Below are 21,626 nucleotides of genomic sequence, written 5' to 3'. Positions count from 1 at the left end.
CTACAATGCCACCAGCCTCAGTTTCAACAGGAACATACTTGACAGTGACCCAAGATCTAGTAGTTGTTGATGCGGAATTCAGCACGATGAAAAGATTACAAGCAATAACACAGCTTCACATTGCAAACACCTACTGACACCACTCGAGAGGATGCTGGTCTAATAACAGGTTAACAAAGCAGCCCTTACCAACACCCCCGCAGCGGAGTTACAAGAAGAGAAAATAGTAAGATTGACTTTATTATTATAATACCACAGAGAAAAGCCAGTAGTGTTTTCACCAACATTGACATTCTGCAAGGGTGGTGGTGTTATGGTAGAGCAGGCAGTGGAAAGAGACAGTAGTGGTTAGTAGTAAGAGAGGGATGTTTGGGGTAGAATTAAGTGTGTGTGTGTGTGTGTGTGTGTGTGGGGGGGGAATATGGCTTCCTTACCAAATAAAACATTTACCCTTAATAAAAATAAAATAAAGGGGATGCACACAGCATGAAAAGTGCTTACAGTCAAACAAGGGGAATGCACACGAGTTCTTGCTGAGTATACGACGTTTATTACTTTGAACTGATTAATAGAAAGAATGGGGGCAAGGCCACTCGCGTCGACGCGGTCTTTAAGAAAACGGGAGGAAGAGGAAACAAAAATGGCAGGAGGAAAGCAGCCAATAAAAACATTAATAAACCAGTCCAAGAAAAAGGGCAAATAAGTTCTGAAGTCTGCAAACAGCCCAATTTTGTACAATTGTACATAAAATTATACAATGACCAAGGCTAAACGTAACAAATCTTGTTGCTTTCATCCCCCCTCCGCCCCCAACCTTAACCCCCCCGCCCCCCAAACACTCTGCCCAACACAAAAAATAAACAAGGTCATCGAGATCATTTGTTTTAGTTCTTTTTTATAAACAGATGGAAGCATATGAAAAAGAAACTTCTTGAAGGAACCGATGACAGGACCAACTACAACAAATATCCACTGAGGAGACCCCCCCCCACCACGTCCTGATTGGATGATTTCATCTCCCACTGGAGGGGGAGGTTTACATAATGACCCGCCTGGACTTCTGTCCACTAATAGTAGCCGTAGTAGATGACACAAAAAATGTCCACTATTATTTTGCATGAGAAGAATTACAGACTTGTTTTCAGACTGTAAAAACAGACGGGGGGAGGGGTGAGCACATGAGTAAGAAAAAAAGCATATGTAGTGGAATGGGGGGTTCACCTAAGGATGCTATGCATCAAAGTTGCAGTCCTATGAATAATAATTTCTTTTTATTTTACTACAAGTTCAAAGTCAGTCTTTTAAAGTAAAAAGAAATCAAGAAAAGTCTTCATTTTGTTTTTTTTGTGTGTCCTTGGTTATTTTTTTTTTTATACCCCATTTAGAATTTCTTGAAATATCTGAATGTGATGGGGGTAGAAAGGGAAAAGAGGGGCCATTGCAGTCTTTTGCCCAAAGCAGTGACTGTTACTTGACACGTCCTTGGCGTTCCTGTGGGACACAGAAAACAAGAGTTCAGTTTGGGTACTTGCATCAAAACACACAAGACTTCAGAGTATCAGGGTTTTTCCAGTAAAACAAAAATGTTGCAGATCATACTTAATTACCATGCTCCCATCAATGGATGTAAGAGTAGAGGTTGTGGTTCTTCACATAATATTTAAAAAACTTTAAAAAAAAAAGAAGTTTCCACCACACTGAGAACCCATATCTACTGGTACCAAGCCAAGCATATCTCCCTACCACCAGGTCCCAACAGTCTAGCAGAATAGTTCTACATGAATAAACAGGATATGTATAGCCTACAACACGGGAAGGCAAGTAGATTCAGCTGTGGGACTATTTCTGTCAGAGCGTATTAAAATCAGGGGGACAGAACACAATTCTAGTACTTTGTACACAACTAGGCCCCCCAAAAGTATTTTTTCAATGTAATCAAGATCATACATTTTTTTTTAAAATTATTTTTAAATATTTTTTGGGTGGGAATACTTGAACAGATTTTACCCCAATAATGTTTGAGATTTCCTGGTGATACAAAAATAAAATCTTTAAGCAAAACTAAAACATTTTTTAAATCAGCTTTGGGGGACCTAGCATACAACATTCAGTTCTAACCACTTTTTCAGACATTTGCAATACTCATCCTTTGAGAGACATGGGCCATTTGCAGTGGTGTAAAGTCCTTATGTAGTACTTTAAAGTATTGTTACTGCAAGTAGTTTTTTGGGGTATTGATATATATATATTTTTTTACCAACTTTTACTTTACAGGTTGGCTCCCGAGTGTCACAATACATTAATTATTCATTTTGGTTGCCTATCCTGACGTGAAGTTTGTTCTATAGAAAGTATTTGACTCTAGTGACAAAATTAAAGAAAGTGAAGAGATTTCAGCAAGGACATTTTCTTGCCTGCAGAAATCCTCACCCTTTCAAATGTCCTTAATTTTGTCACGAGTCAAATACTTTCTATAAGAACAAAATTCACGACAGGAGAGGCAACCAAAATGAATAATTAATGTATGTGTATTATACTAAACATAGAGGGAGTAAAATGCAGGCAAGCAAACATTTCAGAACTACCACTAGTCCAATAAGACATGGGAGATGACGAATTTTGGCAAAGAGATTTTTCAAGACAAATACACTTGAAAACAAAATAGCCAATCTGAAAACTGCAGATATTACTAGTGCCTCTCCCGCCATAACTTTTTTTAATGAAACGCAGCCTAACGTGATAATTTTGACAGCTGCCTTGAAGGACACAAATAAAATTTAAAAAAAATGCTTTCTGCTACTCAGATCAGTGAAATATAGGCTAAAAACGGACAACGGTGTGAAGAGCAGAAATCTCAACTAGCAAGCAAGTCCCAGAATTGAGTGTGTGCGCGCGTTCACGCAAAGGGGGGGCACAACACCCGTTTCAAACGTGTTCCTGTCGGTCAGTCACCGGGGATCAGCTTGTAATAAGTCACACTTCGTGATGAAGACAGCGCAAGAACTTTTGTCGGAGCCTACGATCGCACTTAAAATTAATTATTATTATTTATTTTTTTAAATCGCCAGACCTAGATCCTGTCACACAGAACAAGCAAAGACGTCCGACAATCGTTTACAACCTAAGAATTTGCCCGCGACTTGGACATTTTGTCTTGAGGATGCAAAATTGTGGCATAATGTGGTTAAAATCGTATGGTCCGTGCGGGCCTTAAGGTGTCAATCTGACAAGGAGAGCAGACAGTAGGTTTTTAGATGCTACACTGGACACATCACTAGAAAGCCACACGTAGAATTCTTGTAAATAGAACCAGAGGATAATTTATTGAAATGAATTGCAAAAGTGACACCTAATGTAGCAGGCCTGTTAGACTGGGTTTACACTCCACCAAGTGTTCTCCGTAAATAAACCCCACTGACACTAACGCGAAAGTCACAAAATGATGTCATGAACCAAAATCTCTGTGCAGTGTATGGTGAAGTCTCAAACTGGCCGTGGAGCCTCTACGGAGTACACCTAATGGAGAGTACTTACACACTAAAGGTTAGGCTATTACAAGAGCGATAAGTGGGGGCGAGGTCATTACCTGAAGTCTGTAATGACTCCTGCTGGGGTTGGGGTTACTGGGGTACGGCTCGCTACCCTGGACCTCCACCTGGTAACAGGACATCATCAGGAAAGGGGAAAACATTCAATCAATCTTGGGCATACACGCATCAACAACTTAATCGATTTACAGTAAGTAGACTCCGGTATCGAAGTGGATACAGATTAAACATTACAATTGAAAAATCACAAAATCAAAAGTGATCACTAAAACATTAACATTTTACTTCATTGGTAAGTTATATCACAAAGATCATTGGTCATTTAAACGGTCAGTATCCTGCCTTGCTCTCTTCTGCACATGCCTCCGTTCTCCTCGGACCTCAAAAAAGGCATGGTAATATTATACACATTCCAGTCAGTAACCAATTGTAAATCACCAACCTGCATCAATGTGTTAACCACAAAATTAAAGACAAAACACAGATCTCTTGATTGTCTAGATAAGAGGAAGCAGTAGTTAACTCAGTGATAAGTTTATATTTGACAGCAAGTAAATATGTAGTCTTTTCAGAATATGTATGAGGAGTTTGCTGTTAAAACACCACTAGGTGCAGAGCAGACGGAACAGAGTAAATAGGCATTTTAACATACTAGATTTAGCCGGTGGTAACTCGTGGAATAGACACCGGCTGGAATGCGGTTTTAACCAATCAGCATTCAGGATTAGAAGCACGTTGTATAATGTGAAATACCCCCAGGTGCAGAGCAGTTTCCTTGCCGCAGTAAATAATGCAGACCTTGTTTCGCACACACAGCCTCAGTCATGCAATGTGGATATACTGATGGAAAAGGCTGCTACGCCTCTAAAGTAACCGTCCAGTGTTTCCAGATTGCTATGAAATATTACAATACGAGTGAAATAATTAGCCATTTTCTGTTGGAATGGTGTGGGCGTACTCCAACAGAATGGTGGATACCACAGATTGGCCAACTCATCCTCCTAAAGAGGATTAAATGATCCTCAATGCATTTTTTTTATGTTTGAGAAGTTAGAGGTGGGGGTTTTGTAGGGTTTTATTCCATTTATGCTTAGGCCACAAATAATAGCATAGGATGAGTCAACCACATTATTTGGATAGGAGTTAACAGAATAGGAACTTTGTGAGATTTTCACTGGACGGTTACTTTAGAAAATACATTTGTCATCACATACCACCATGTAAGGAAGCATGGTTTGAGCTTCCACAAAATAAGATTGGATTTCTGCCTCGTGTTTCCGTCAATTTGCAACATCATTGAGACATGCTGTCACAACAGAGTATTAAGGGAAAGACTCAAATATAACCCAATAACTAGGCCTGTTACAATGTAAGAAACTGCGTCGTCTTCTCAGAGGTGATAAACAAGCACTCTGTGGTCTGTATAAAAACAGGCGGTAATACAGAGATATAGACCTAAAGTGAGTCTAACTAACAATAATCACTATGATGAACACAGCTCCAGCCAGAACCAGAGCCAAAAACTTATAAAGCACCTCAAATTCATATTTGGACCTTAAAACCAGTTCTACTGCTCCCTCCCATTCTGATTTAGACCTGGGTCCCCAGGTGGGTGCAATGACTTCTGAGCTAGAAAGGCAGGAGTAGCCCAGACCTTGTGGGGTAAAGGGTTGAATACCCCTGCTTACAGGCTTTTCATCCTAATTAGATTGCTATATTGAAGGACACGTTAGCAAAAGCTTTTTCAAAACATGTTGCACGGCTGTGTAGACGTTGGTACATTGAGCAAGTATTTGTGAATCAGTGGATTCGGCTATTTCAGACACCAGTTGCTTACAGGTATATAAAATATATATATAAAAAAATACAAAATAACGAGCACACAGCCATGCAATCTCCATAGACAAACATTGGCAGCAGAGTGGCCATAAGAGCTCAGTGACTTTCAACGTAGCAATCGTCATAGGATGCCTCCTTTCCAACAAGTCAGTTTGTAAAATTTCTGCCCTGCTAGAGCTGGCCCGGTCAACTGGAAGTGCTGTTATTGTGAAGTGGAAACATCTAGGAGCAAGAACGGCTCAGCCATGAAGTGGTAGGCCACACAAGATCACAGAACGGGACCGGTGAGTGCTGAAGTGTGTAAAAATCTGTCCTCGGTTGCAACACTCACTAACGAGTTCCAGACTGCCACTAGAAGCAACATCAGCACAATATCTATTCGTCGGGAGATTCATGAAATGGGTTTCCATGGCCAAGCAGTCGCACACAAGCTTAAGATCACCAAGTGCAATGCCAAGCGTCGGCTGGAGTGGTGTAAAGAGCGCCGCCATTGGACTCTGGAGCAGGGAAAACGCATTCTCTGGAGTGATGAAATATGAGTCACCATCTGGCAGTCTGACGGACAAATCTGGGTTTGGCGGATGCCAGGAGAATGCTACCTGCCCGAATGCAGTGCCAACTGTGAAGTTTGGTGGTGAGGAGGAATAATGGTCTGGGCTAGGCCCATTAGATCAGGTGAAGGGAAATCTTAACGCTACAGCATACATTCTAGAAGATTCTGTGCGACCAACTAAGTGGCAACAGTTTGGGGAAGGTCCTTTCCTGTTTCAGCATGACAAAGCTCCCGTGCACAAAGCGAGTTACATACAGAAATGGCTTGTTGAGATTGGTGTGGAAGAACTTGACTGGCCTGCACAGAGCCCTGACCTCAACCCCATCGAACACCTGTGGGATGAATTGGAATGCCGACTGCGAGCCAGGCCTAACGCCCATTATCAGCCCCAACCTCTAATGCTTGTGGCTGAATGGAAGCAAGATCTAGAGGAAAGCCTTCCCATTACAGTGGAGGCTGTTACAGCAGGAAAGGGGGGGGGCGCGACCAACTCCATATTAATGCCCATGATTTGAGTGATATTCCACGAGCAGGCGTCCACATACTGTTTGACTGAAGGACCGATGTAAACATACATTTAATAAATGTGAACAGAAGCCTCAGTCAAGAATGAGGGTTATGTTTTGGATAAGATGACGTAGAGGTTGAAGCATAATTATGAATATTCTAAACATTTTGGGAGTCAATAATTATTATTATTATTTTTTTAAAAGGTCAATGATAAAATGCATCTTGGTGATCACAAGGGACTTCTGGCATTTTGTTTACATGACTGCAAAACCTTTCCACTTCCCCTTTTAAAATTGTATAAGGCAGTCCCTCCTGGATTTTTGCGAGCACTGAATTTTTGGCAAGATCAACGATCACATATTATGCGAGAGCTCCCAATGTCAACCAATCACCTCCCTTTTGCCACATAAAATGGCTTAATAAAGCAACACGTCAAAGTTTTGCCATCAGTCATTGCAAATTGCCACGCAGTGTCAGTCACAGCAGAATCAGCCATCACAAAACAACGCGGTGGAATCCTGGAGGGACTGCTATGGTGGCATCATCTATAATTAGAGCATTGATTTGGTAGACCAAGCACCTGAAAAAAATCCCAAATAAGAGTAACAAATACATAAATTCCTAATATACAATGGGGACACATTTCCACAAAGACAAAAAATGTCACATTGATCATCAATTGGATACCGAATGGTTAAAACCTATTACATTTCATATGGACACACCTAATCAACACTGAGGTCAGCATTCGTAAATCACAAATCAATGTGAGATAAATCGCACATGAATAAAAAGTAAATAAAAAATATATTATTTTTAATATTATAACTTGGAAGTTACTTGGTTTCTGGCATATCCACATTCTCTGTAGGAACGGCACGTTGTAAGATGACCACACACACATAACGACTGATAACCCTTTTCAATTATTGCACTCGTCAACTGGATTTTTTTACTCTCGAGATGCTGTCAGAACCTTAGCGCACACACACCCATGGCTTCCCATGCCACTTCCCAAGCACACAACCCAAGAAGTTGGGCCTATTTGTTTCCCCAGATGGGTGGAGGGCAGGCCTTTACCTTTTTCACACAGTCCTCCTCCTCTTGGCGCTTCTCGTAGTGGGAGAAGTCGTCAAAGATGGAGGTGGTGTGTTTGTAGCCGGCGATGATCTTCAGCACCTGCCGTGCCTTGTCCAGAGGCACTTCCTGTGTGTCCCGCGAGTTGGTCACTGGCTTATTCTCGTTGTTCTCCAGGCGGATGTGCCGTAGCTGGCTGTTGGGAACGTCCTTAACGAAGATCCAGCGCACGTCAAAGCGCCCCTTCCACTTGTCCTGCGACCACACGCCGGCGCAGGTATTGTAGTCCACGGGCGAGCGCATCTCCGCCACGCCGCAAAAGTGGCCACTGCCGTTGACACTGAAGAGCAGGTAGAGGGAGCCCTTGGCGCCCAGAGAGCGGTAGGCGGCGTCCAGACGCTTGTTGCCGTGCTCCGTGCTGCACCAGATGTTGTACTTGATGGAGCGGTGGATGTCGTCCTCAGAGTAGCTCTTGATGATGAACACACGGCCCTGCTTGAGATTCCAGTCAAAGTCTTTGGGGTTGTAGTTGTTGACCAGGCGCAGCTTCTCCAGCACCGGGTGGGGCTCCGAGAGCACCAGCACCCCACCCACGCCCGAGTTGGGGGGCGACTGCCCCGCCCCACCCACGGCATCCCCAAAGCCGTTGGCACGGTTCCGTGGAGGGACCCAGCGGGTGGGCTGAGATGGCTGGGTGGTGGGCGGGGGGCCCTGGGAAAGCTGCAGCTGCCCCCCCATGCCCTGCTGCCCGTTGGGGGGGAATAGGTGCTGCCCCAGCTGGGCCGAAGAGGCCACCAACTGTCCATTGCTGAGGGGCAGTTGCGGGGTCCCTCCGGCCATGGTCCCGGGCTGAGGTGAGGCCTGGTTGGGCGGCTGCCCGTTGCTGGGGAGAGGCGCCTGCTGGGGGGTGGACGCTTTAGGCATGGTCCCCTTGTTGTCCCAAGTGCCAATGTCCATGTTGTGTTTGATGGGCGGAGGGGGCAGGTTGGTCCCCGCTATGCCACCCTTGGTTTTCAGCTTGGGCTGCGGCTTGGCCGGCTTGCTGGCAATGTCCGCCCAGGAGGCGGGCTTAGCGGGGGCGATGGACACGGGGGGCAGTGGCATGCTGGGAGCTCCACCAGAAACCTGGCTGTGGCCTAGGGATCCCCTGGGGAGGCCAGAGCCCACCACCTTTGGGGCCCCCATGTCCCCGGCACCGCCACCAATCTTAAGTCCAGCCATGCCCTGGTCCAAGCTGTTCATGCCAGGTGCCTTGTTGAGGGGCTCGTTCTGGGCGAAGGGGGACTGTCCGTCGATCATGGCACCCCCTAGCGAGCTGGGTGCGTAGGCATAGCTACTGCTGTAGCCAGAGTTCTGCGTAGACTGTCCCTGAGAGCTGTTGTTGCCCCAGGCAGAGAAGTCCATACTGCTGGGAAAGAAGTTGAAACTGTGCTGGCCCAAGAAGGGGTTGCTGCCCAGCGGGCCCGGCTGGCCGAACATGGGGTCAGGTAGGAAGTGGTGCTCCCCGTTGCTCAGCTGTCCATATGAGGTCAGGTAAGGCATGGGAGGATCTCCCCCGGTGGACCATGCTGCCTCGTTCAGGGAGTAAGAGAATCCTATGGATGGGCTGTAGTAACTGGGCATGTAGGAGTCCGACATGGCAGTATAGGCATTGCTCTGCGGAGAGAAGAAAACCCTGGTTAGCCTGCTGACAGTTTCAATCATTACATTACAAAAAGCAGGTCATCGATCTGATGGCTATCCTCGTTTGGATCTCTGTCAGCCTCGGCTGCCACTTAGACTAGGACGACTGTGGCCACTTTCACACCAGTGAACTGCTTTATGGAGGAGAAAACAGTGGCATTCCTTTGACTGGAGGAATACAGGCTCCATTGTGGCCCATTTTTCTGGGAAGTGCCCACCACTGAGGGCACCCAACAGATGTTACAACAAGATGAAAGACAGTTTAACTGCAATTAGAAAAGGAAATGGACTGCGCAGTAAATTGGGGGAAAGAAGAGTCTTTAAGTGCTAAAAACATGATGAATTGCAACAGTATAAAAGTAATTCACTGTAAAAAGAAATATACAGTGAGATCTCCCCATTATGGATGACTAATGTAAACATACCAGTGGGAGTTTTACCCATCATAACCTATGAGTAATTTAGCTTGTTGAGCATCATCATCATTTCTATTAGAACTGAGGCCCTGTCAAAATGTTAAGTGAACGAACGGTATTTACCTGCAGTCTAAGCAGGCAAATGTTAGGAACAGTGTGGGCCTAGTCAAACTGATGGGTGTGGACTGGTACTCACCTGTCTGGCCTGAGGGTTCAGGTAAGGCTCAAACTCATCATCATTCAAAGTATCCTTTTGGGTCACAGCTCCGTTTTGCACTGGAAAGGAGGAGTAGACAGCGATGTAAGAGACAACTCTTGGATAGATATTTTTGAATAAAGTTGAAATAGTCCATGCAACTAATCATAGGCCTACATATTCACAGCTGGTCATTAGTGTGACAGAGAATAAGAGCCAGGAAGTCATGAAGCTTGATGAGACATCGATAGCATTGCACAACTACAGTTCACAGCCACACAATAAGCTGTTTTTAATGCACTAAAATGGGTGATGTAAACAAATACATGGAACTTGTTGAGTTGGACAACATTTATCTTTCCTGCTGGCTAGGTCTATAGTGTACCACGTATAAAACAAATAACACTAGGTCTTAGGGGTTAATGCTAGATACGTTTTTGTTGACAGATTGTAACTGCAGCACAACTGATACATGCAGAAGCGGCCTGTATCACAGTAAATCGGTTGCAACCAATTGTCAGTGAAATCGGTGAGACGAAGTGCAGTAGAATATTGTTTCTAGCTACAACTTGGAGAAAACTCCATCAATTTGTATTTAATATCGGTGATTGTAGTTATGACAAATCTTACACTTGTCAAGAGTGTTTCAGTTCGTCCTGACATAGCTAAGCATAATGTGAAAATTAAAATAGCCAAACTGGGAAAACAGGCATGGCTAGTAAACAAAGTTGTCTCAAAACATTGTAAGAGTACTGAAACGTTGTAACTTCGTGGTTTATATGACAATATACTTGGTACTGGTTGGGTGAGAACAGCATGCTGGAAGACGTGTCACTGGCAGGCTATTCATGTGTATATTCACGACCGCGAAGAATCGTTTAGCCAACAACATGTTTATTTTTGCGTGGGAGATTGAAGCCTAACTTGATGTAAACACATTCGATTGTCAACTTAATCATTTGCAAAGCGATGCTATCCTTTAACCAAGGAGCCAGTAAGCCACCTAGCCATCTGACTAAGGAAATGCCTAACCAGCTAACTTGCTAATGTAGCAGCTCATGTTAGTTAGCTACCAATGCTAACAGGATTGCCTCAAAATTCACAATGGTGTATTCACACAAATGACACTAAATGTCTTTTTTTAAACAAACTAAAATAAAGATTAAGTAGTACCAATTTATTGGAATATTTTTCACATATCCAATCAACTATAGAAGCGAAAAATGGGCGCAATGCGAGACTGGCCTGCTATCTGGCTAACTATCATCACATCCGCGACCACACAGAAGAAATCCGCATACAGAGACACTAAAACTTGTCATGTTACAATCGCTTACCTTTGTTTCCTTGGCCTTTCGGTCTCTGGATTGGGTCCAGGTGATTCATGAAGGTTTGATTTATGAGAAAAGAGGAAGGGGAAAAAAATAAAAATAAATGAAGAAATGTATATTCACCAGTCAGTCCTTTAGCAGGTGGTCAGGCCTACTGCACTAACGTTAGCCAGCTACAGAGAGAGTCACTGCCTCTGAAACAAGCTACCCTGGTTACCTCTCGATAGATATTCATAAAGTGACTCTCTTTACCTGTTCAAGAAGGCTGCTGGCTGACATGTCTTTCTCCCTGGAGCCTCTTTTTTTTTTTGTATTTGAATTTTTTGTTATTATTTCTTTAAGTGGCAGGGTGTATGAAATGTATATTGAGAGTTAGTCAAGAGTCCCTGTCTCTCTACAGAGCATAGAATCTACACAATGGCGGGATGCAGCTCTCTCGGCGCTGAGACTTCTTCAACATGGCTGAGCGCCTGCGTTTACCGATGGCGTTTATTTATGACGAACATGCGCCCCTCAACGGTATGGAGGAACTATATGATGCAGGTAAACGATCTATATGAAAAACAGACATTTAACATATTGTAATAATTGTTACAATAGATACGCGGAGATTGTCTCATAATTAGGAAAGTAGCTATATTGACTTTAGACCAGGGATGGGCAACTGGCGGCATGCGGACCGCCCCCTTTTTGTAGGGCCGCGGATGAATTTCCCAAAACGGGAAATGTGTTAGTTTTTTTAGGAACTCAGTCATTGTCTCACCTTACTGTCCAGAGTTACAATACTATAATTCACAAGTTGCATTTTTGAAATTTGGTTGTATAATTAAGAAATAATGCACGCGAGGTTGTGGTATATGGCCAATATACCACGGCTGATGGCTGTTCTTATGCGTGACGCAAGGCGGAGTGCCTGGATACAGCCCGTGGTATATTGGCCATATATCATAACCCCCTGAGGTGCCTTATTTACTATTATAAACTGGTTATCAACGTAATTAGAGCAGTAAAAATACATGTTTGTCATACCCATGGTATAAGGTCTGATATACCACGGCTGTTAGCCAATCAGCATTCAGGGCTCGAACCACCCATTTTCTAACAGCAGTTTTACTCTTGTTATGTCAGTCACTACAGTTATACGCACGGATAGTCAGATGACTATAATAGTTTGATTTAAACGTTTACATGCTTTGCAAGAATAACTATTTCCGTATTATTCGTGTTTAAATTTACATAGACACATCTGAAATCAGATTAACTGATGGGACTTTGATAAATGCAAAGAATCGGCAATCAAATCATGTTCTAACACAGCAACCATGTTATTTTTGTGAAGCATATTTGATTCTGAGTTTGGACATATAAAGTCAACCTGGACTCAGGGGAAGGCATAACATAGTAAAAGTAAGTCTGTGATGTTTTGTATGGTAGGTCAAAATCAAATGAAATGTAATGTCACATGCACCGAATGCAATTGGTGTAGACTTTACAGTGAAATGTTATCTTAAAAGCCCTTCCCAACAATGCAGAGTTAAAAAATAAAATAGTAACACGAGGAATAAAATAAAATACACAAGAATGGAGCTCTATACAGGAAGTACCAGTACCACAGTCGTGTCATCAGCCAATTTAATGATGGTGTTGGAGTCATGCATTGCCAACCAGTTATGGGTGAACAGGGAGCACAGGAGGGGACTAAGGATACACCCCTTAGGGGCCTCCGTGTTGAGGGTCAGTGTGGCGGAGGTGTGTCATGACCAGCCTTCCAAAGCACTTCATAATTACAGTAGTGAGTGCTACAGGGCGATGGTCATTTAGGCAGGTCACCTTGCAGCTTTTGGGAACAGGGACACTGGTGGACAGCTTGAATGATGTTGGGATTACAGACTGGGACACGTAGATACAGTATGTCTGTGAAGACACTGGCCCGCCGGTCTGCGCATGTTCGAGAACACGGCCTGGTATTCCGCCCGGCGGCTTTGTGATTGTTAACCTGTTTAAACTTTTTGCTCACATCTGCCACGGAGAGCGAGATCACACAGTCATTAAGGAAAACAGGGTCTTTCACTCATGGAACAGTGTTATATTCCTCAAAGCCAGCATAAAAGGCATTTAGCTCGTTTGGGAGTTCTGCATCGCTGGGAAACTCACGACTGTGTTTGCCTTTGTAATCCGTTGTCCTCTGCAAGCCCTGCCACATACGACGAGTGTCAGAGACAGTGTAATAGGATTCCACCGTCCTCCTATATTGTCCTTTTGCATGTTTGATGTCTCATCGGAGGTCATAGGGGGCTTTCTTGTATGCGTCCATGGTCTTGTCCCGTTCTTTGTAAGCAGTAGCTGTAGCCTTTATCCCAGCACGGATATTGCCTGTACTCCATGCTTTTTGATTTGGATACGTTCTTATGGTCACTATGGGGACGACATCATGTATGCACTTATTAATGGAGCTCGTGAATGCTGTGGTAAACTCTTCAATGCTATCGGACGAATCCCGGGAACATATCCCAGTCTGTATTAGCAAAACAATGTCGCATCTGCTTCATCCGACCACTTCTGTATTGAGGACATCACTGGTACTTCCTGATTGAGCTTTTGTTTGTAAGCAGAAGAATGGAGTCATGGTCAGATTTGCCAAAGGGAGGACGAGGGAGGGCTTTGTATGTGTTTCTGTGGGTAGAATAAAAGTCTTTTTCGAGTTTCGAGAAGTGAGGTAGGACAGTTTTAAGTCTCCTCGCGTTAAAGTCTTCGCCCACCAGAAACGCGGCCTCTGGATGAGCGGTTTCTTTTTTGTTTATGGCCCCATACAGTTGATTGAGTGCCAGTGTTGGCTTGTGGGGAGGGATGTGGACTCCCGTGATAATTACAGATGAGAACTCTCTTGGTAGATAAAAGAGTCTGCAGCTTACCATGAGGTATTCTATATCAGGTGAGCAAAAGTTCAAGATTTCCTTTACACTGGAGGCAGCACACCAGTTGTTATTTATGAAAAAACACACTCCACTTCTTTCGATTTGCCCAGAGCCACCATACAATCCTGCCACTGTATGGAGTACTACATGCATAGCGTGATCATCCAGCCACGTTTCAGTAAGACATATAATATAGCAGCTGTTCAAGTCTCTCACATAGGAGACTCTCGAACGAAGCTCATCCATCGTATTCTCGACTGGACATTTTCCAACAGAACGTAGGAGAGCAACGTTCAATTTCACTAGGGCTCCAGCTCGTCTCCCGCGTCTACACCTGTGGCGTTTTTGTAGCCCATGTAACAAAGGAATATGGTCCAGTGTGAAAAGTGGAACAGCCGAGTCGGGCACTGCGTCCCCTCATGATGAGTTCAGAATTTGCTGTGTCCCCCATCCCTCAGCAATGTTGCCCATCCCTGATATAGACCTACTTAAATTCCCCACATAACTCACAATTTCCGTAGGCCTACTGGAAGTTGTATGCTTTCTTTCAAGATAATCTTTCCATTTCAAGCAAAGTTTTATCCATACATTTGTAAAACGTTTCTGGCTTGTTTCTAGTGTAACCATTTATGGTTCGAACCTTTTCACCTTTGGAATATATATATATATCTATCTATTTTATTATGAAAATATTTCAAAGTAAAACCAATTCATTCATCTGTGTAGAAAGCTGTCCCCGTTGAATAACCCTTTGAGAACCCTATGTTCTTGTTGTTGTTGAGTTTTTAGGCACACAGAAGCTTTACATTAGGGCTTATTAAAATAAAATTAAAAGGCTAACTCCATACTTTTTATCCAATTCACCCAATTCTGAGGAAGATTCTTTCATTTACAGTCACAAAAAGCAATTACAGGTGTATCTTTTTTGCTATTTTCGGTGGTCAACGTCTTAATTATTTAATTTGACTCTCAGCATCTGAGAAATTGCAATTTCCCATGATGCACCAACTAAAATAAAGTTTGACAGATTTCGCTTGATGTGTTTATTTGTAGCCAATGTCTTGTCATTCTATGTCCTGACCACAAGATGGCATCTGTGTCGCAAAGGACAGAACATGGCCAGCAGCTCTGCCCGTGGAAATGTAGTCTGTGGTGCGCAGGATCCTATATGATAGACTTAGAGCGACCCTTTCACCTCACACACACACACACACACACACACACACACACACACACACACACACACACACACACACACACACACACACACACACACACACACACACACACACACACACACACACACACACACACGCAGATTCACGGATGGCCCTCATTTGTGTATCCCTTTGACAGTTAGTGTGGTTTAGTCCCATCCGCCTACCCTTCATATCCATCCAGAGTTAGTAAAAAAAAAAAACGTATTTATGTGTGATACAATAATACAGATGATTTATTAATAAAACCGCATTGAGGACCACTCAAGTTGAGTATTGAGACACTCAAAACAATCATAGTCCAACATGGTACACGCCTCCTCTATAATACATTACATCGTCTATACACATGTATGCATAAACAAAAACAATCATAGTCCAACATGGTACACGCCTCCTCTATAATACATTACATCGTCTATACACATGTATGCATAAACAAAAACTAAGTTGGCTACAGTGGATAAAAGGGAGCTCAGGCACAAACGTCTCTATTGGAGGATAAGATGGCAGGCTTTGGTGTTTGCCTTTACATTATTGTTTCCTAATAAAATGTCACAGAATGTATTATTTTCATCAAGACCGTTAGCGTTTTCCTTTTGGCTAGACAGCTGACAAAAAAAATATTATGCCTAATTTCATTGTTTACCCAACCCGTAAAACAAGGCATAAGCTTAAGTTTCAATGGAACCAACATTGCAAAAAGTACACACACATTTGTGTACGGACCAGTCTCAATAGCGAGCGACCACGTCAACATATTGCAAAAGAGCTTCGATATTGGTCGGATGAAACAGTACGCATATCAGGTTCTGTCCCAAAAGTACATTTAAAAAGGCATTAAGTGATGAAGCTTGTTACTTTCAGGTTTGTTTATCAGTTCGTACCACTTTAGTTTTTTAAAAAGTATTTGACATGGTACATAACATTTTGCTTTGTGGTTACAACATCATGAGCCCATAAGAGTACGCATTTACACAGACATTTATTTGGCATGCCACAAAATCTCAGCACATCATTTATTTGATTTTAAATAGTCACTGGTGATGCCATAGAGCTTTTCAACCCATATCCACACCAAGGTTAAATCTGCAGGCATGGTTTAAAACAACATTAGCGCTAGTATCATTTCTGTGCCCCCATAGTGCTGCAGAATAAGTAATAATAGGTAGCGCCAATGAATCAAACAGTTTTGTGAAACATGTAAAAGGTAGGCTACCCATGGCTTTAAACTTTGCAATGATGGCACCAAGGGCACGATTCACATGGTGATCCAAAAATGCATGAATAATCAACCCCAGATACGGTACTTGTACTACACACGAACAACATCTAACATGGCAGGACCACAGGAGAAAATAAAAGGTGTTCTATGGTGTAGTACCTTAGTTTTGTCTACATTGATATTCAGTTTCCATTGTTCACAAAAAGGTTTTTACATTTCATGATGCTCTTCTTCAATTTCAGAGATGAATCCCAGCTAGCAAATATGGTTCCTTGGAAGTTGTGGGAACATACGTTTTAGGTTTCCCATTGGTTCTAAGAACAAAGCCCTAACATTCCTGACTGGTAAAACTGAATGTTTTTTTTAAAGTTCTGAGAACAGAAGTAAAAATTATACCTGTTCTGGGAATGTACATTTTTAGGTTGCAGGGAGGTTCCGATTACGTTTCATTATGGTTCCCTGAAAGTTTTCCTGGGAGGTTTTATTGACGTCTGAGAATGTCAATTATAGGTTATTTTAGGTTTTTTAATAACTTCCTTATTAAAACTTTAACTGAATGTTTCAATACGACTTTTAATAACACTGCTAGCTTAGTTTGTGTTAACTGGTTTGAACTCCAAGCACAGATATGACACATGGAAAGGATTTTGCTTAGGCAGTAATCATGCAAACACATGCATTTTTTTTATTGTGACACGGCATCAGTGAGATTCAAGCCTATGATATTCTGTTCTCTATCCATGGAATTAGTCCTCTTCGCCACTAGGATGGAACTAGCATGCCATGTTATTTATTTTAAAACTCATACAAAGCTGTACATTTTCATCTATTAAAATAGACCCCATTTCAAAGGAAACAAGGTCTCATTAAGATAAGGTTAGTGGGCACAGCCACAATTAGTGGGCACAGCCAACACACCTGAACACACTTAAAGATTTTTGGGTATTTTGTACTTTCAAAATGCAGATATACAGCCAGTATGCTCCACTTTGCGTCATATGATACAAAATGCATCATACCAGTTGTATTTCTGTATTTTGAAATTTATATATCTAGAATACTTGATTGCTGACATGCAAAACATTTTGGGACTATTTCAACAATGGACTAATGAAACAAATACCAAAATATAGTTTTGGGGTGGAGTTTTCCTTTAACAAGATAGAGGATAGAGTTTTGTTGAACCTGAGAATGGAATTGAAATGTTTTTCAAAAACATTATTTGAATGTTCTTTGAACATGAATGTTTTTTTGTGTTTTGGATGAAAAGTTGTGTTAATGTTCTGAGACTTTATATTGAACCATGACGAAACCTGTAGGAAACGTTATGCTGAAGTACTGAAATTCCCTCTGGAGAACGTTGTTTCTTAACATTCTCTGAATTATATGAGAACATTCCCAAATGTCAAACCAGTTGGAGAACGTTCCTAGAACGTTACCAAAATGTAACCAAGTTTGAACTTTTAGAAACATTCCGTTAAAGTAATGAAATTCCAAGAAAATAACGTTATTTTGTCAAGTTCCTTAAATGTGCTGACAATGTTTCAAAGCCAAGCAACTCTATAACCATAGGACAACCACACGCTCACCAAGCTCTAAGAAACATATGGTTCTCAGAACGTTATGTGCTAGCTGGGATAATTCATCTGCATATGAAAGAACAGACACTTGTTCAGACAGACACATTTTCCTAGAGCTTTTATGGCCAGAGTGAGATCATTAACCTTTTACTGCAGTGGGCTAAATCAGGGTCACACAGAGTGATTTGAGGTAGTCTTAAACAAATCTACTTTGAAACAAAAGTATATACCTCACACATATGGTTATGGGTTTAAAAGAAAGAAGACACCTGTACCATGTCAGATATAGAGCTGTAATGTATTACATTTTTTGTTTGCATCCCAATATTACACTTTATATACACCACAGAAGACTGAAATATAACAAAACCCTTTGACATAGAAACACCGGATTAGGTGATACAATGCAACCCTGTTTCACAACACTGTCAACGACGAACCAGTCAGTAAGGCAGCCATTGACTTGAACACAACATTTCACATTATCATACTGTACATGGAGACAAGGCATTTCAGGATGTTACCATTTAGACCAAATGACTCCAGCTTGTCCCATAACATACAGTACATGACCAAAAGAATGTGGACGCCTGCTCATCGAACATCTCATTGCAAAATCATGGGCATTAATATGGAGTTGGTCCCCTCCAATCATCAGCCGCCAATCATCTGGGAAGGCTTTCCACTAGATGTTGGAACATTGCTGCAGGGATTTGCTTCCATTCAGCCACAAGATCATTAGTGAGGTTGGGCACAGATGTTGGGCAATTAGACCTGGCTCACAGTCAGCGTTACAATTCATCCCAAAGGTGTTCAATGGGGTTAAGGTCAGGGCTCTATGCAGGCCAGTCAAATTCTTCCACACCGATCTCAACAAACCTCGCTTGGTGCACGGGGGAATTGTCATGCTGAAACAGCTAAGGGACTTCCCCAAACTGTTACTACATAGTTGGGAGCGCAGAATCATCTATAATGTCATTGTATGCTGTAGTGTTAAGATTTCCCTTCACCGGAACTAATGGGCCTCGCCCAAACCATGAAAAACAGCCCCAGACCATTATTCCTCATCCACCAAACTTTACAGTTGGCACTATGCATTCGGGCAGGTAGCATTCTGCTGGCATCCGCCAAACCCAGACTTGTCCATCGATTGCCAGATGGTGCTCCAGAGTCCAATGGTGCTTGGCCATGGAAACCCATTTCATGAAGCTCCTGACAAACAGATCATTCTTGATGGATCAATGACAGACACACAGCCTTCCTGGAAATGAGAAAGTCCCTGCTCCTAATCACAGCAGAGTCGCTGAACCAGTCTAAATTCTTACGAGGGACCAGGTTGTAATCCATAACACATCGCCCCTTTGATGTAATTCCCTTCCATCAGCACAGTGGCTATTTAAAGGCTCCCGATATGAGAAAAGGGGCAAGCTCCTGATACCTGTACACAAGTAAACTCTCATAATAGTCTGGTGTAGCAACATACCTAGAGGAGTTGGCTGGGGGTAGATAGCAAACTGCCTCGGTGAAGACCTGGTTTGACCGGAGATGTTGTTTAGCTTTTAGTTTAACCCATAGGATGACCTCTCAATACAAAAGGCCTTCTCACATTGACAGATAATATTGGTCCTTGTCTCGTGTCTTTCATCTCTCTTCTTGTCACAAACTGGATCTCGGCATATAAAAGGGGACAGTTATGTAATTTGGGATTGAAGCAGAAATGTGACAATTCTTAGAAAGGTTTACACAACAGAAGGTATTATAGATCAAATTCAGCATCAACAAAAAAATCGGGAAAAACATTTGGGTGGAACGTCGATAAATGTCTGTTGAGATTTGAGACTTTCTACATTGTACTCTGATACAGTTCATCTTGTTTATTATCTCGCTATCTCGCTATAATGTTTTTGTTTCATTTCCACATCTTCTCCTCTCACTCTTTTTATAAAGGTGCCACTCATTGGCCAATCACCGTCTCGGGAGGTGACATCATCGACCGGGAGTTGTGTGACGAACTTCGGTTACCACTGAACGTTTTTCAGGGGTCAAAGTCAGATGGCAAATAAGACATCCAGGGCAGGGGGATAGAAATAACCCTACCCCCTTACCTCCCCAACCCCACTTGTACAAGGAGGGGGAGGGAGGTGGGTGGGTGGGTGGGTGGGGGGGGTGTGAGCAGTGGGTCATGAGGCTGCTTCGAACAGGTCAACTATGTGCCCTGCATAGACATGTCTCTACGGTGATGTTACCTCTTCCCTGCCTGCTGAAAATAGTATGTGACAATTCGAGTCGATGTATAATTCAAACCCTGATTGTACAGATATACGACATATTGTAAAAAAACGACATGCACCAGGAAGTGATGGCCGCTGAAGAACCCGAGACTCCAAACATGGCTTGTCTCGTTGAACATTTCCCAGACAGTAGCACGTTCACACACAGTCTCATATTGTTCTCTTCAACTCCTAAACATTTTCTGTTGAACATTTCCCAGACAGTAGCACGTTCAACACAGTCTCATATTGTTCTCTTCAACTCCCAAACATTTTCTGTTGAACATTTCCCAGACAGTAGCACGTTCAACACAGTCTCATATTGTTCTCTTCAACTCCCAAACATTTTCTGTTGAACATTTCCCAGACAGTAGCACGTTCAACACAGTCTCATATTGTTCTTTTCAACTCAAAATCATTTTCCGTGTTTGACTTTTTACCAGGGTTTTTGTGATCGGAGCTGATCGGACAGGTGGCATAGCGTGGAGCCGATCTGGCATTTTTACCGGCCAATAAAAATAGCTGCGGCCTCCATGATGTCACCGCTAAGTAAATCACAGTCTGATCTCTCTGGGCTGACTGGCTGTAGCTGCTCTGGGTAAGAGGCACGAGGGTCTGCCGTACCGCCCTAATTCTCCACCTTTTCTTTCCTACAATCTATCTCTCTCTTATTACTCCCTCTCGCCGTCTCTCTCCTCACTATTTACAGTAGTCTCCGCCCCGTACCCAACCTTGCTCGTTGTATGGCTGATCACTTCATATGTTTCTCTCACTCTCCTTTTCTCTCATCACTCTTTTCTATTTTGCGTCCCTCCCTCCCTTTGAGTTTCTCTTGATGACTCGATCGCTCGACCTCTCGGCTTGCATTCTAGTGTTTCACTAGCCTTGCTATCTTTCGAGTGCTTCGGGATGCATGCCATGTCATACATAGACCCAACCACCAGAACCCAGGGCACCTTGGAGAATCAGGGGGAGTCACTTAAAGGATGCAGAGGCAAGGAGAGAAAGACTTTGGTGGCCTGCACCAACAACTCTCTTCCCTGCGTAGTTCCAAAGGTACCGTCTAAAAGCAACCGCTGATCTCACTCCTCCATACCTGGCATTCTGAGGCGCCAACACCATGTGGCTGCCGCGGAACCCGATCGCCTGTAAATCAGCCACTGTTTGACCATGTGACATGCCACATTTGTGATACCTCCCCACCCCAAACCCACCCCCCAACACCGGTATTACCCCCTTTCCCCGCCTTGTCCCCACATCCATGTC

General features: G+C 42.9%; 1 protein-coding gene across 1 annotated transcript; it reads right to left on the bottom strand.

Moving 5' to 3' along the window:
- Positions 1 to 869: 869 nt before the first annotated feature.
- LOC112262071 (YTH domain-containing family protein 2) lies at positions 870 to 11,820 on the bottom strand. Its single transcript, XM_024437762.2, has 6 exons — positions 11,406 to 11,820; positions 11,160 to 11,184; positions 9,823 to 9,902; positions 7,531 to 9,183; positions 3,587 to 3,655; positions 870 to 1,491 (listed from the first exon to the last, which is right to left on the bottom strand). Exons 1-6 carry the CDS (start codon positions 11,430 to 11,432, stop codon positions 1,468 to 1,470), a joined length of 1,878 nt encoding a protein of 625 aa, XP_024293530.1. The 5' UTR covers positions 11,433 to 11,820; the 3' UTR covers positions 870 to 1,467.
- Positions 11,821 to 21,626: the final 9,806 nt, after the last annotated feature.

The sequence above is a fragment of the Oncorhynchus tshawytscha genome, linkage group LG11 (genome assembly GCF_018296145.1).
Source record: "Oncorhynchus tshawytscha isolate Ot180627B linkage group LG11, Otsh_v2.0, whole genome shotgun sequence".
NCBI classification, from domain to species: Eukaryota; Metazoa; Chordata; class Actinopteri; order Salmoniformes; family Salmonidae; genus Oncorhynchus; species Oncorhynchus tshawytscha.
This window is presented reverse-complemented; position numbering and strand designations above follow the sequence as displayed.

What these genes read in the sequence shown, in the direction of transcription:
- LOC112262071 (XM_024437762.2), bottom strand. Translation starts at nt 11,432, where the DNA reads ATGTCAGCCAGCAGCCTTCTTGAACAG. An exon ending in CCAGCAGCCTTCTTGAACAG is followed by an intron (nt 11,185 to 11,405) that starts GTAAAGAGAGTC and finishes GACCCAATCCAG; the next exon opens with AGACCGAAAGGCCAAGGAAA. An exon ending in GGAGTCATTACAGACTTCAG is followed by an intron (nt 1,492 to 3,586) that starts GTAATGACCTCG and finishes TGTGTCCCACAG; the next exon opens with GAACGCCAAGGACGTGTCAA.